Source organism: Opisthorchis viverrini (assembly GCF_000715545.1).
Source record: "Opisthorchis viverrini unplaced genomic scaffold opera_v5_4, whole genome shotgun sequence".
Classification (NCBI taxonomy): domain Eukaryota; kingdom Metazoa; phylum Platyhelminthes; class Trematoda; order Opisthorchiida; family Opisthorchiidae; genus Opisthorchis; species Opisthorchis viverrini.
In genome coordinates, this window is record NW_008751660.1 from 3,807,785 (window position 1) to 3,822,318 (window position 14,534).

The window sequence follows — 14,534 nt, forward strand, 5'->3', positions numbered from 1 at the left end:
ATTAACAAAAGACATCGAGGGCGTGACAATGTGACGGGAGATAAAACGAGAGGAACATTTGTGTATTCACGGACAACAAAAGACAAGAGCAACGTTCTAGCATGTGACAGAACAACCATGTCGTAATTCATCAACTTAGCCCTTTCTGAAATACGAATTCCGATCAAGTGCCCGTCCGACAATCACATCACCGTCGCAGGGTGACGGTCGTCACGCGAATTCAAAAGAGAACACGATCTCTATACGGAGAACCTCTCATTCAAGCACAGGTATATTTACAGTACTCCAAATTTCCCGGAGATTTTTATCCGAATACTGACACATCTATTCTTCATGCCATCATTTCAATGTTCTTCCGTAAGTAACTTTTATCAGGCTAAGAGTAACCCTTGTCTGTTCGTCCGATGAATGACAATCAGGTCCATCAGTAATATCATCTGAAGCATAGGTTGTTGGTTTTGTCACTTATGACATGCCGATTGAGACTCTCGGTTAGCGAAAATTCATGGGTGCTTCACCATTGCAGATAACGCAAAAGACATTGACTCATTCTATTCAAAAATTAAAGACTCCGCTGCAAGTATGAGCAGAAGAAGCTACCAGAAGCACTAAATAAGACATTTTGATACTCACCAGCAGTGGAAAGACCCGGGCTACTTGTGAACTTCACCACATCAACAATCTTCACCGCATACTGAATGCCTGTTTCTTTGTGAGCGCATCGTCGAACGACGCTGAACGGACCCCTAGAGGTAGAGGGATATATGAACAGTAGAAGCACTCAATATAAAACTCAAAGTGCGATATTCCTATTCTATCAGGATCTCAAAAGTCAAACCAGTTTTCACTCCCACAGGCGTTTGGAAGAAGCACTCGTTCATACGTGCAATTAAGGGAGACAAAAATACCTTACAGAAGAGGTTCTACCTAAGTCAAGTTCCCCAGTCCTGAGCATGTAAACAACTAACAGGTTACTTTACAGGCACGGAACCTATCCTGTAGATCTCACATCTGCTCCGTTGCTTTGCGTGTCCACACACATTAACCTTCATTTAAAATATAAGATACGATCGAATCATATGGTTATGCACCAGCAACAGCGACACCGGCATAGGGCCGCTCTGCTTCGTTGAATGCCAAAAAATATGTTGTTAACATTGGTTGCGTGAAAAACTTTGTTTGGTTTCATCACCACTCCTCTATGATGAGAGACGTGAAATGTGGGTTTGTTCGACCCATACCGACTTATGTTGAGATCAACTTGGTCGGAACGTAAACGGTGATTACAACAAATCAAATAGGAAATAATGAGAAAACCTACGCGAGCGACACTTAGCATTGGAGAACCTACTATTGAACTAAGTTTTAAACACTTTATGCCACCTCAACTGGTCATCTTTAATACAGCCTTATGACTGGGATTAAAGTACTATTGTGTTGAAGTTGAGTTCTTTTGTTGCATATGTTGCCGTCTAGTCAGTACTATTTTGTGTTTCGTCAACCATCTATTTATTGAGCCATACAGTGCAAGCAGTGCCATGGTCAGGGTGACTATAAGAGTCAATGGAATTTTTTGTTAGAGGGAAGATCTTCAAGAGATACTTTGTTGGGAGCATAGTTGCGTAATTTGGGTACAAAACGAGTACCACAAGAGTGCGCAGAGTGACGAAATATTCTATACACACTTATTTACACAACCAATACCATCAAAATCAACAAACCCTAATTCCAGTGAAAACCTATTATTCAGAGGAATTATATTTGGCAGCCTTTTGTTTATCCGACTTTCCTCATTCCGTCAAAGTAAACTAGCCTAAAGTCCGAAACACAAAATGCTTATTGCAAAAGGTTTTTCCTACTGAGTTGTGGGTTTTAACCATCGAAATGAGGGCCATGGCCAGACTAGCGGAAATCTGAAGCCCAAAAAAGGGTTTTCTTCAGGATCAATCCTTCACACAAAACCCGCGGCATAATGGGGCTTGTAAACCTTAGAATCTCTTAGATTAGTGTAGCAGCACACTCTGTTTTTCAGTTAGTGGACAACACCCAATCCTCAAACGTTGACGATCAACTGATGTGACCGTTAGACGTAAATTCCCTGTTCACGAACATCCCTCTCGTTCAACCCAGTCCAGATGATAAACAGAAAGAATTCTACGAGCGTTCTGTTGGTCAACTATCTGCCCGTTTCTCATAATAATCTCAACCCAGTAATCAGCCGTGAAAAATATAGAGATAAACGGATCCTTCAAACCAGAGCAAAGAATATTAACAGCTTATGTCTTCGTACGACCAGGGGAGTTGCGACCAATATTACATGGCTAAACACTACAAAAGCGCTAATATCGACAAGAGGTGGGCATGGACATCTACTGGAATATATCAATGCTCTAGAAGCGTCCCAAGATATTTCTCATAATAAAGGTGGTACGTGACATAGCATGAATTATTTGCAGACGCAAATCGAAATGCGGCCGGTCAAAACAATATCCAGTCATACTCTTTGCTAACCAGTTAAACGCTGGTATTCTAGATGGATTTCTCAAACAACAATATGGGTTCCGCAGTGGATATAGCAGGACCGACCTCACATGCAGCGTCACCAACTGTGTTTCTCCCTATCCTACAATTCGCAAACACATCTAATTGAGTTATAGGATGGGTGCTGTAGACAGTCCTCTAGAATCTCAGCTTCCCGGCAAAATGGTCATCATTAGCAAATGCTATCGTCTAATTCTTAAGGTTGAAGCACAAAATTCCAGTAAAAAATTGGTACATAAGGTAGCGCCACGTTCTGGATCCCATTCTGTCTACATTAAAGCCAAACACGATTTGTGCAAAATTGGTTTGTGGTTATGAAGATAGTATAACGATTCAGTACCGTTTGGATGGTCATGTCTTCAGTTTAAAACGCGTCATGGCCCAAACGAAGCTAAACAAGTCATGGATCCACTTGCCGTTCTCTAAAGATGACTGTACCTTATTTGCACACTAGGTATGTTTGCTGACAACCACAACATTGGTTTGAGTGGCGTCTATTCTCGGCGGAACTCCAATTTTTGAGGCTCAACCGGTTTGCTTGACTCAGAGGATACATTGTTTGTGATTCATTTGGTGAGTGTGAATAGTGATTGGATCGTTCTGGGCGGGTATGTTAAGGGTTACGCAGTCAGACTTGAGTAAAAATCGCGAAAGAGCATCCACCCCACTGTTACAGCCTGGAAACCGCAATTATCATTAAACCATAGCACACTGTCTTGCTTGATCCCAAGAGTATCCAACCTCACTTCGTGTTGCATTGTGTAGGAAGTCCAAAAATACGAACATGGTAAACTTTCGGCCAAATCATGTTGTGCTCATTTAAGCTCACCTATGCAACGGCTTGGCGTAACGGCGGCAGTTAAATTGGGTACTTTTGCGTACTGTAGAATAACGGTCCAAAGCAAATGGCATCGTCGTCATAAATCCCTACTACAGGATAGCCTCTAGTACTCAAGAATAGCTCCAAGAACACATAATTTTCTCTTTGGAAGTTTGCTTTTGATGGGAGATTCTCTTAAATTGGTGTCCAACACACATCTAACGCATACCTATTACGGCAATAGCTTACTCAATGGGTGCGTTGTAGTAGTTTTAGTCAGTGACAGTTGGAGAATAGAAATTATAATAAGTGTTTTGAAGAGATGCTCACACATCACAGATGAATCAGTTGCTCTCAGGAGCCTAAGTGTAGTTTATTCATATGAATTGAAAATTACTATACCTGATATATCGGGCAAAACATGGTCACCTTTGACGATCGCACCATTCTAGTCTAAAGTAAAGAAAATTACCTAACCATATCCATAAACGCCCGGTGAAACTTCAGAAAGTAGATAGGGTAAAACAGTGATGTGCTACCGGTGGAAGCCAGGTAGATTGATCCGCATATGATGACCCTGAAAAGTATCTAAAGGCCTTTCTGCTATTGATGATGATGATGAAGATGAAGGTGATACTCTTTTGTTACCGCCAAGAGAAAAGTCTATCAGGTCCTTGGGGGAAAGATCAGATGCAAGTAGACCGAGAAAAATCAAACGGTTCAACCTAGAAATGACCCGGTCGTCTAATTTTGGTCAAAAGTGAGGATGGGCGATACTCGACATCTAGGAAAAATTCGCTGAAAGATGGTTCGGTGAGGACGTTGGAAGTGGATATGCCGCATCAGAGGAAAGTTTAATTTATTCCTTTATTAATATGGAAAAACATTTGGGAGAGATAATTTGGTTTTTAAGTCTAGCGGCAATTAAGACTCCCATCAAGCGATGAAATCAGCGACTTCAATAATTACTGCCTGTGTATATATCTGGCGTATACCTGAATCGGTTGGATATCCCCTAATTTTTTTATTTACACTTAAGCTTTTCACCTGAACATAAGATTGCACATATGTTAATCCAAAAAACCCATCATGGAACATGACCAACTTTTCAGACTAGACGCATCAAAACTGCAAAAAGCCTGTGACAAACCAACTACCTGCAGTTCATCCCACACTCTGCGTACCTATTTTTCCATATTCGTCGGTTAAAGACTTATTCCTACCATGGTCGTAATTTGCTTTCTTCCTCGAACAGTCGGTACACACCGTATCGCTAGTCACAACGTGTTCCCTTGTCATATCGGTTAGTGCTAGGTACTTAGAATAGGACACAAGCATTGTAATTGCTTATGATACACCCAGCACAAACTTGGTATGCCCATCACCACACACTGGTATACGAGTGAGCAATATTTGGAGGCTAAGATTCCCGTATCGTCTGCAGCAGTCAGCCCTGGTCAACGAAGTCTGATTTTTCACATGAAAAGTGATTGAAAATGGAAAGCCACCTTGGGTAGTGGAGTCTACGAAGTGGTTGGATTGTTTTGTTGGGCTTCCGCTAAACTTTATCGAGTAAACTTTAGTTTTCTTTGAGCGGGAGAAGCCAGACAATATTTCAATGCTCTAGGATGGACAAACTATAAATAAATAGCGATAAAACTGCGTTGACCAAAAATGGGGTGATACGGCCAGAAGAATCATTGGGATGGCTCTTTTGGAGGAATGAAGACACATCATGTAGGGACACAAATGGAAAACTACCTGTGACAATGATAGGGTAGTGAAGGGATGGCGTAGATAAGTTAAAGTGAGTAGTAGTAGCATCTTTGAATGCAATTTGGACAGAGGGGGTCAAGATTGCTCAGTGATTAAGGCGCCTGCTTACGACCTGACCTTAGCATCTCGACTGATCCCGTCTAGGGCTGAGTAAACTGGAAGTATCCCAGCCCTAGTTCCTCCTCCCGTTGGCATGGAAGCTAGGCACCAAAAGGGTGCTACACCTGAACGATTTAATTTTTTCACTTTTGAATGTGAATAGTTTCGATAGATTTTATAAAGAAATTCTATAGCAAAATCACTAAAAATGATAGTTAATAACTTTTTTAAAACTAAACTTCTTATTTCAGCACACTTCAGGGTCATCAGAAAATTGAAAGGCTTGAACGCTTGACGACAGGACTGACTGAAGGGTGCTGATAAACACAGTGAGTAGAGTGAGATCAATGAGTGATCCCCGGTAGTTTGTAGTTTAGAATCCTGAAAAACGAGATCTAGCAACTCTTACTCGCAAGGAATGTCCAGAGATGAAGACCCAGACGACGAGAAGAGGGATGGGTGACAGAAGCTCTACTAACCGCTTTGAAAGGTACTATATGCTACAATGCTAAAATCCTCAAAACATCAACAGAAGTGCAACCAATCTTGTGATAAAGTTTGGTGGGATTAGATAAACTTGAAAAAACAGGTGGAGGTGGTGATGATGTGGATGGTGATTAAACCGTGCCGGTCCTCATGAAGCAGTTTGTCACACTTGAAGATCCTGTATGAACTTACTGACGATTTCCTACATAATTCTACAGCTGATGAAAGTGAGCCTGACAGGTAGATAGTTATTCAAGTTGTTACATTTTGTCTATGTAGATCCCACGGCTAATCACCCGTTTTCATGACAAAGGGCATCCAAAGAAAGACGACGAGGATGATGAGACGGATCAGAAGAGGATAAGAGCAAAAGTGCACTACCTAGGAAGGAAAGAACACCAGGCTAGGCAATGCTGTGAATGCCTCAGTAGGTGACTAGACGTGATGTCTATCGTGATAATAAGGGTTGACTAATGTACTCCGACGAGTTTCAGCCACTGCGTTGGGTGATAAGGCCTATAAAAGTAAAAAACACAGCCAAGAGGGAATTTGGCTTTCCACAAAAACCATATGAACTGAAAGATTAACGTCTGTGAGTAGTGAAAGACGGAACTTGGCTTATTTCTTAAAATCACAAGCATCGGAGAGGAGTTTGCAGCGAAATTTTATCTAGTCAGAGTAATCTGCCTCGAATTCGACTTCAGTAAAATAGGTCAGCGGTGAACGCCTTTGACTGATAATCCGGCGTAAGTGGTTGGTGGTTGGTTGTTACTTTGACACGCTAACGTTATATATGAGGATTACAGCGTAAGACACTCCAAAAATCGTAGATGCAACACCCTGTTATTATACCAACAGTCTATTTCGCTTTAAAGAGCCAAGCTGCCACTTAGTTTTATTCTAGAGCTGCATCAGAACCCTGGATAGTGAATCTAGAACCCCCTTCAGCCCCAGGACTTTGCCATTGTACATTCAAACATCACTGATCTGCTGGTCAGGGTGAGCTATCTTCTGCGTCATTCAAAAATGGGGGCGAATTCCACAGTCAACGCTCGTTTTCAAGAATGGAACCTGCAGCGGGCGCGGTAATCACAGAGAGGTCCGCTTGACTTCAGTCCTAACGATACTCTTAGAGCCAATCATCCTTATTCACCATGTGATGCTCCGTAGAGCACTTAGTCGAAAGCGCCAAGCGGAATGTCAGCCTGGTGGTGATTAGGTCGACCAAATTTTCAGACTTCTTTAGATGGTAGAACGACGTCATACGTAAAACGATCCACAATCTTATTATTCCTAGATTTCCAGATTATTTACAACCCACATATCCGGTTCATACTTCTTAACACGTTCGTCAGCAAAAAACTTTTTAAGTTCTGTAAAATATAATGAATTTTTGTAGTTTAAGATTTACGGGTGTGATAATATGCTTGATGCTCCCCAAAAGCTTCCGTAAAAATGTGGTGTCTGTCAGGGCTGTCCATTGTCTCCATTCCTGTTTAATTTCGCGATGGGCGAGATAGTAAGACGAACAATGCAGGGTCTCCAAAACTCTGGTTTCATCATCATCATCATCATCAATGACAGCATGACATCAGTGTTCAACACCAATGCTTCACTGCCGTACAACCATGACTTATTTGAAAGCCTTATTGTAAAGAAAAGTGTAAAGGTGGATAGGAGACGGACTTAGTGCTAGCTTAACACAATCATTCCGAGGTGCCTACACCTCCAGACATTCACTCAGGCAATCTGGATAGAAACTGACAACAACAACGCCACTGACATGGGTTGGCAGCCATATCTTTTAGTGTCTCCAACCAGGCACAGTGAGGATCACGCGGTCCCCGTCCTGGAAGGCGGATAGCACCGACAGCACCCAAGCGTTTCGTGATCTCCTTCATACTCCATACTTCATACTCTGGTTTCCGAAGCTGCTGATGAACACTTTGTCGATCTGTAACATGCAGACGATATTAACCTCGTATTTGAGGATGAAAAGAAGGTTCATGTGTTTTAGATGAGCTAACCAAAGTCATCCAGTCTTTTGGTGTGTGCATCCAGGAAGTGCAGTCATAATTCTGGACGTGTAACAGCTAAATACGTTACTTAAAACCTACATAGAGGCACTAAGGGTTGTGAAGTAATTTATATATCGCGGAAATTGTAACAAACAAGATCAATGTACAAACTTCTGATGTTGGGATCGCGTTTGCTAATTTTCGACACCTAGAGTGGAAAATCGGTATATAATTGGATCTCAAGAAACGTGTACCAGGCTATAGTACGAGCTGGTTTGTGATACGGATGAAACATGACTTCTGAGAGCAGCCAAACTGAGACGTCCTCAGGTCTTTGACAACCATCGCATCGGAGCCATGCTTCGCGTAGGCTATTGTTGCGGAATCCTCAACCGGACTTCAACCAAATACGTGTCCAGCATCAGAAAAGGCGGTGGTTCGGTCACACCGAGAAGAACCCAATTCGGATTGACGAAAGCACAGGGGTGATCAAATTTTGACTCGGAATAGAGACATAAAGGGGATTATGAAAAGTTTGGGTATTGTTGGTGTGACTCGCCTCCCAGAATGGCGCATGCGTGTATGGTTGGAAACACTGCAAGGTAGGACTGCTAATTATTTTCAACGGCGTTCTTGTTGGTAGTTTCTATCGAGCTTGCCTAGTAGACCAGTGGACACCTTGGAATGATTGTGGTAGGTCAGGATTAAGTCCCTTCCTCATGCGTTTCTATTATCTTCTTCACGAATCGATCTTCAAGTGAAGTAAAGTTGTACAGTATTGTTGAATACTGGTTTCGTGTTTTCAGTGACGATGCTGATGACGAGTTGAAGTTTGTTAGTGGAGACCTGGTCCAGAACCAAGGGACGTTGGCCTCGTTGGGGTGAAATAGTAGTAGTCCCATTCAGTGGAAATGATGGCTCAGGACGGAGTTCAGAATGAGGAGGAAACTATCATGGAGTATCAATTGATTGCTGAGGCACTAAAAACTACCAACGGCCAGGAGATGGAGGTAATAAGGGGGAGACAAAAAGAAGATCAGATACAGATACGTAATCTTCCGGGATATTTCTGAACGAAAGGCATATTTTATTATTAGATGATCAATATCCCACAATTTTAGCGTAAGCCACAGCTTGTTCGTGGACGTGTGGTAGAATCGAAATGGTCCCAGAGAATCTGACATGCAGTTCATGAAAAATATGCATATGTCTCAGGTTCATCCTCGTGAAAAGTCGACAGAGTGTGTCGGAGAAGGCTAGCTTTGGATTAGCCTATATTCGATGTGAGCCAGACTTCACTGAGCAAAAGTATGTTAGGCGATTTTAGTGTCCCGGGATTGTTCGGTTTATTCAATTCGCAACAGAAACTAACGCGGTCGCCATGCAGATATCTCAGTGCGAATTCACCTGACAAACTGACGGGGTGATTTCCAGATTGATGAACGGGTTGGAAAACAGAAAGGCGTTTGCTGTCTTCTGAGACGGTTGTGATCAAGCTGTGAATGAATAACGGATGAAATCTAGGGTGTGGAGCCACCCGTGTGCTAGAAACTTAATGGAACAACAGTCCGAATGGAAGGATAAAACAGCTTTACGGCGCCCCCTTTAGTATCTCAGGGTTGAATGGCCAGGCAGAGGACGTTTTGATGATCACCAGGAGTAGATGCAAGGCGCAATGGTGACGCTTGCGGTCTGTCTTTCCTCGTTTCAATGTATCATTTTTTGGAGGTATGTCAGGTGGGAACAGACATTTGAGGTCGTATTCTGACAATGTTTTGTTTCAATTATTAGTAGCCCGGAAAGTATGCGGACAAAACATGTCAAGCTAGTTCAAAATAAAGACAGTTAGTACAATGTAGCTTTTAGGGGTGTCTTTGTTAAGGTCTCCAGCTCGCAAACTGTTAACTCAGAAACTGATAAGCTGATGGCTTTTAAATTTATTGGCATAGAGCATGAACTGATTGAAAGCGTCAGAGATTAGTTGGTTAGCCGGTGAGAGGTCAATCGTATGAAAATGAGACGAGCAAGTAAAGTCTAACACCTTTACTACCACAACATATTAATTGCTTCAAGAGTTAAACTGCCACGTCCAAAACGGCTGAAGCAACCGTGATATGCATTAGATTTCTGACGTTCAGTTATTTCTTTTAGAACCAGGAAGTAGCATTAACTGTCAGATATGGGAGGGGAAACGCGTGAGTGAGAGGAGAGATCGTTAGCTGGTTTACATCACCGATAAATAGAGAAGCCCCCGAGCACAAATGTTTTCTGCCTTTCCACCAACGTCCATCTTGGCCGAGGCCAAAGCTCCTATCACACGCTCAAAGTTTCGTACACTTAATCGGTTGCGCACGTGAGAAAAGTGGCGCATATCTTCGTTGCATGTCCTTGATTTGGATGACAATATTGGCAAGGGTCAGGACACCATCAGTCAACTACACTCCCAGCGCAATTGTTCCGAAACAGCCGGGTGACGGTTTGTTTTCGGAGGCCACAGCCTATCCACTGCGGCGAGCATTAAAAGGGAAATATTTCACGTAATGATATAATTACCACCCCTAAATGGATTAAGGGCATGGAAAAAAGGTATGCATGAAAAAATCGCAGTTAGGGGCAGGTAGGAATGGATAATGAGCGGCCGAGAATCCATCAGGGATTTTGGAAACAAGGTTTACGAGCACGGCATTATATGCCATTGGCAACAAGCACTGCACATGGGCAACTACCATAGCTGCTGGATGATATGACGTACTGGGACAACTAAGTGGGCATTGAATAGAAGTTAAGAGTTGAATGTCTGGTATAGCAGTGACCGATACAACCCGCTACAGAAAATCATTTGAAGTCACACAATCAAAGATAAAGTTTGCAATGGATCGGGTTATTTTGGTAGCATTCTGACCTGAATTCTGCGCAGACCTCCCCGAACCTGATCCCCTGATGTCGAGTAGAAGTGCTACACCCAAGGATTCGCCCACGACCAGCAATATGAATTCTGTTTCAATGTCTTCTTCAGTAAAAAGGCATACGCCGGAAGGCGGTTTCCTGAGTAGCCTGTCATGGAATGCAGATAGAACACTGCAGCGTCATTATGGACTCCGACGGTTTTACTGACACTCTTTGCGTAGAACTGATAGCAAAATACGAACTGCTTGTGTCCTATCGAGGCCATTTCAAACGTAAATTAAGAAACGTTCACTCCAAGATTTTACAATAATTGCTGTTCCCACTCAAAACGTCCAAATATGTTATCCACTCACTTTCCGATTATTTCTTGTAGGTCATACAGATCATCAAATTGTGCATCCGTTTCGGCCATTCGGTTAATCAGCTCAAAAAAGCTTGGAAAGATTCACCATATAAGTGCGACGAAGGTCCAACCTAAGTACTTCGACAATGGACGTCAAAAATCAAACCTCTGGCGCATGAGAAGTTCATTCATACATCGAAAATCAACGCATTAGAACAACAGTTCACTCCGACCCAAAGCTCGCATCACTATAGAAGTTTTCACAGCTAAGCAGTTGCCTATTTTTTGCGTTTGACAATATGTCGACCAGAGGTGGGCCGGAAATGGGATGACATATCCGCAGTAGCAGAAGTTAAAGCTATAGAATAATAAAAGTCTATCGATATCTGAGGGACGAAATGACGGTTTGCAGAATACAGTGTTTCGAAACAACTACATTATCGGTACAAAAGCTTATGATTAGTGTGCTCCTCTCTGGTCGCTTTGTATACGTGATTGCAAGCGATTTTTCGAGGTCAATAGTCACCTCGAATCAGCAAAATCTGCGTGCTGGTATAAAGTATTTCAAGTCACGAAATAAGTGACAGCAAATAATAGGGCACGTTATAGGCACTTCTCTTGTCAGAATGTTGTGTGCTGTTTTAGTATGGCTGAAATGTTGCTCCTGTGTCTACATTTTTTGGTATCACCTTTGTGGTGTTTCTTATCTCCCTTTTGCTTCCACCATAACATTACGTATTTTGTCAATTGCATAAGCGATTTTGTTTGAATACGGGAAACTACAAAAACGCGCATTTGTAAAATTACAATTAATACAAACGTGGTTACGTCCTTTAATTTCTGGTTTCGCTCGTGCTTATAGTGATCATTCGCGAGTGTCATCTGCTATCAAGACATTTCGGACTATCATCGGAATTTATTATATGTAAGAACTGTTAACAAGAAACCCCTGGACAACCATGGTTGGGTTATTATTTATTCACGACGAACCACCTTAGGAAAACAACTCTTAGTGAATCTGTTCCACTTCGTCCCTTTCATTATTCTATACACAATCTAGCCTTATTAATTTTATTTCCTTGCCACACACTTCTGGTAAACTATCTTTTAGGGTGGCCAGACCACCACACCTTTAAATAGACACCTGCAGAAATGTTCATTCTTAACGCTGATAGAGCTATTGAACGTGGTTGACATTATTATGGCATTCACCTGACTCATACGAGAGCGAGAGAAAGTAATTTCTCCATCAAATAACTTTTGTCCATTGAGATCCAACTAACCGACACCAGCTCCGAACGCTGTCACAATTTGTTACCCAAATCGAATGCTATCAGGCAAAATTTTTAACATCACCCCAAGGTCTTTGTCCTCTCAAGTATTGCCGCGGTTTGGACATTTTGTTGAGTAGTGGATGGTTCACAGTCAGCGCCACGATGATCTCACTTGGGTTGGTGTCAATGTTATATGCCATGGACAGCCAAATGTGAGGCTTGTCGCTGGACCCCACTGAGACTCGAGGAAAAATCTCAAGTTAAGGTGGATCAGCCACGTATGCGGGCTGCATGCAGCTCAAAACTCTATGACGATCTAGTACAATGAACCTGTCCCACGTGAATAACTATCATGCAACGCGGTCCCTACGGCACCCAGTTAACTTGCTGCATGTAGCTCATGTCGTGTCATTTATCTAGCTATACGAACACTCCCTACATGCGCGACTAACGTATGCGCAGTCTATGGTGCCTAATCAAATTACGAGAAGCTAAGCGCATAAGATTCGTCCAGTCCTGCACGAGGAAGCCGCTAGTGGAACTCCAGCAAGGGGACATATCACTATTTGTTAGGCGCTTCGTTGAAATCTTGTGATATATGCACGGGTATGCTATGCATCCCTTGGTGATTCGTGTTTGTGGCAGCGTTGGGGTCACAAACGAAGCAGAATGAGAAGGGAAGTCGTAGCCTTATCTAAAAATCAAACCGTCAGTGTGGTTAACAGCAACTCCTATTATCTACCCACTTAGCGTAACTTTGCGCTGCCAGGTGAACGCTTATGAGCTGGCATTCATGTATGGTCAAGCAGTTACCACACAACTTACTAGCAACGCCCCATACTTTTGACACCTTAAGGAGAATTTACATTAAAATCTAACAAATGCAATTTAGAGTGATACAAGTTTAGCTGAATAGAATTGCTAATGCAGCAGCTGAATGCATTGAACAAAATAACCCCGCAAAACATGACACCAACTGGAGCAGGACAAGCGCGATTGTCTAAACACTTTTATACTGCCCGGCAATCCGTGAATTATGTGGCATAAAGTTATCTGACGTTTTTGCTTCTGCTACTAGGATATTGTTACCTCGGACACTCTTGATCAAAGGAACCTCAAAACAAGATTAGGTGCATACGTATTCACTACGCGAACCACATTTACAAGGCATCTTTCTCAATCTATGACCTCTATTTATTGACTTTCGTATGGCGGCTCACCCAATACTTCCGCATCGACTAGTTTGCGTTCCGAAAAACACTTTATGGGTATCCGAGGCTTTCGATTCGTACGCTCTCTCCTAGACCGCCATTAGCTCTTTCCAGGTAGTAACGCTGTGCCTTAGGCGCACACCTGAAATTTCTATGGAACCATAGTTCGAAGGAGGGAAACCTCAATATAAATATTCAGCATTTGAAGGCATTTTTTCGAAATTTGAGATCTCCTAATGCGGCCTCAGTTTTGTTCGAGGTTGTTAAAACGTACGCAAGGCCCACTACTGGCAAGAAATTTACGTTTTCATTGACTGCCGTGGTTGAGCTCCTTTTGTCCTTGATGTCGGGGACGATCATGTAGAGGAGTCAGCTCATCCATGTTTCCACTTGTTCAATGCATTTTGGATCACCTTGAGAGAATGCACGACCATTATTTCGTAGTTTTGTCCGCACAAACTTGAACGTGAGCAGAAATTTTCTACGTATATATGAGCAGCAGGCATCCCCGCAGACGAAGTCAAGGCCGGAGACTTCGTGCTAGTAAAGTTTAGGTAAAGGGGCGCAGTCCCCCTTTGAATGGTGCTCCGTCTTCAAAGGCTCGCAAATACGTCGCAGGCTATTTCGGGAAGGTGTTGACTATTCAGGATGTAAGCACCTATTGCGTCAACCGATAGCCCCCTTGTTAAGTAGATTGGTGTTTACGTTTTTCAATTCTTAGATGATATATCATCGATTATAGCCAAGGTTCGAAAATGTGGTCATGTACTTTTGGCAAAATCCGAGGGTGGTAGTTTTAGCCACGTGTTTTCCCGCACACAGCAGATCACAACATTTCGACGCTTCCTGTCTTTAGTAAATGTTGTTGCAATGCGTGGGACGGACCGCCTTAGGTAAATTATTTAGAGTCTCTGACGTTCACTGTGAAAATCAAGCTATATACCTTCCTTGTGATGAAAGGCATGGGAATCGGCGACTGATGGTGTATGCCTTCGTCAAAAGTGTGCATTGTGTGCTTTTGCATAAGCTGCTGTGCTTTTTCAAGGACGTGCTGTGCTA

At 42.6% G+C, this 14,534-nt stretch overlaps 2 protein-coding genes across 2 annotated transcripts in view; one reads left to right on the forward strand and one right to left on the reverse strand.

Annotated features, from left to right (window-relative positions):
- T265_00463 (hypothetical protein) overlaps positions 1 to 11,123 on the reverse strand; it is a gene marked incomplete at both ends in the record, with an annotated part of 58,595 nt that extends 47,472 nt beyond the window's left edge. Inside the window, 2 exons of the mRNA XM_009164236.1 lie at positions 634 to 746; positions 11,001 to 11,123. Coding sequence (XP_009162500.1) covers positions 634 to 746; positions 11,001 to 11,059 — 172 coding nt within the window. The remainder of the gene's footprint in view (positions 1 to 633; positions 747 to 11,000) is intronic.
- T265_00464 (hypothetical protein) overlaps positions 1 to 14,534 on the forward strand; it is a gene marked incomplete at both ends in the record, with an annotated part of 35,005 nt that overhangs the window by 17,269 nt on the left and 3,202 nt on the right. The window lies entirely within an intron of this gene.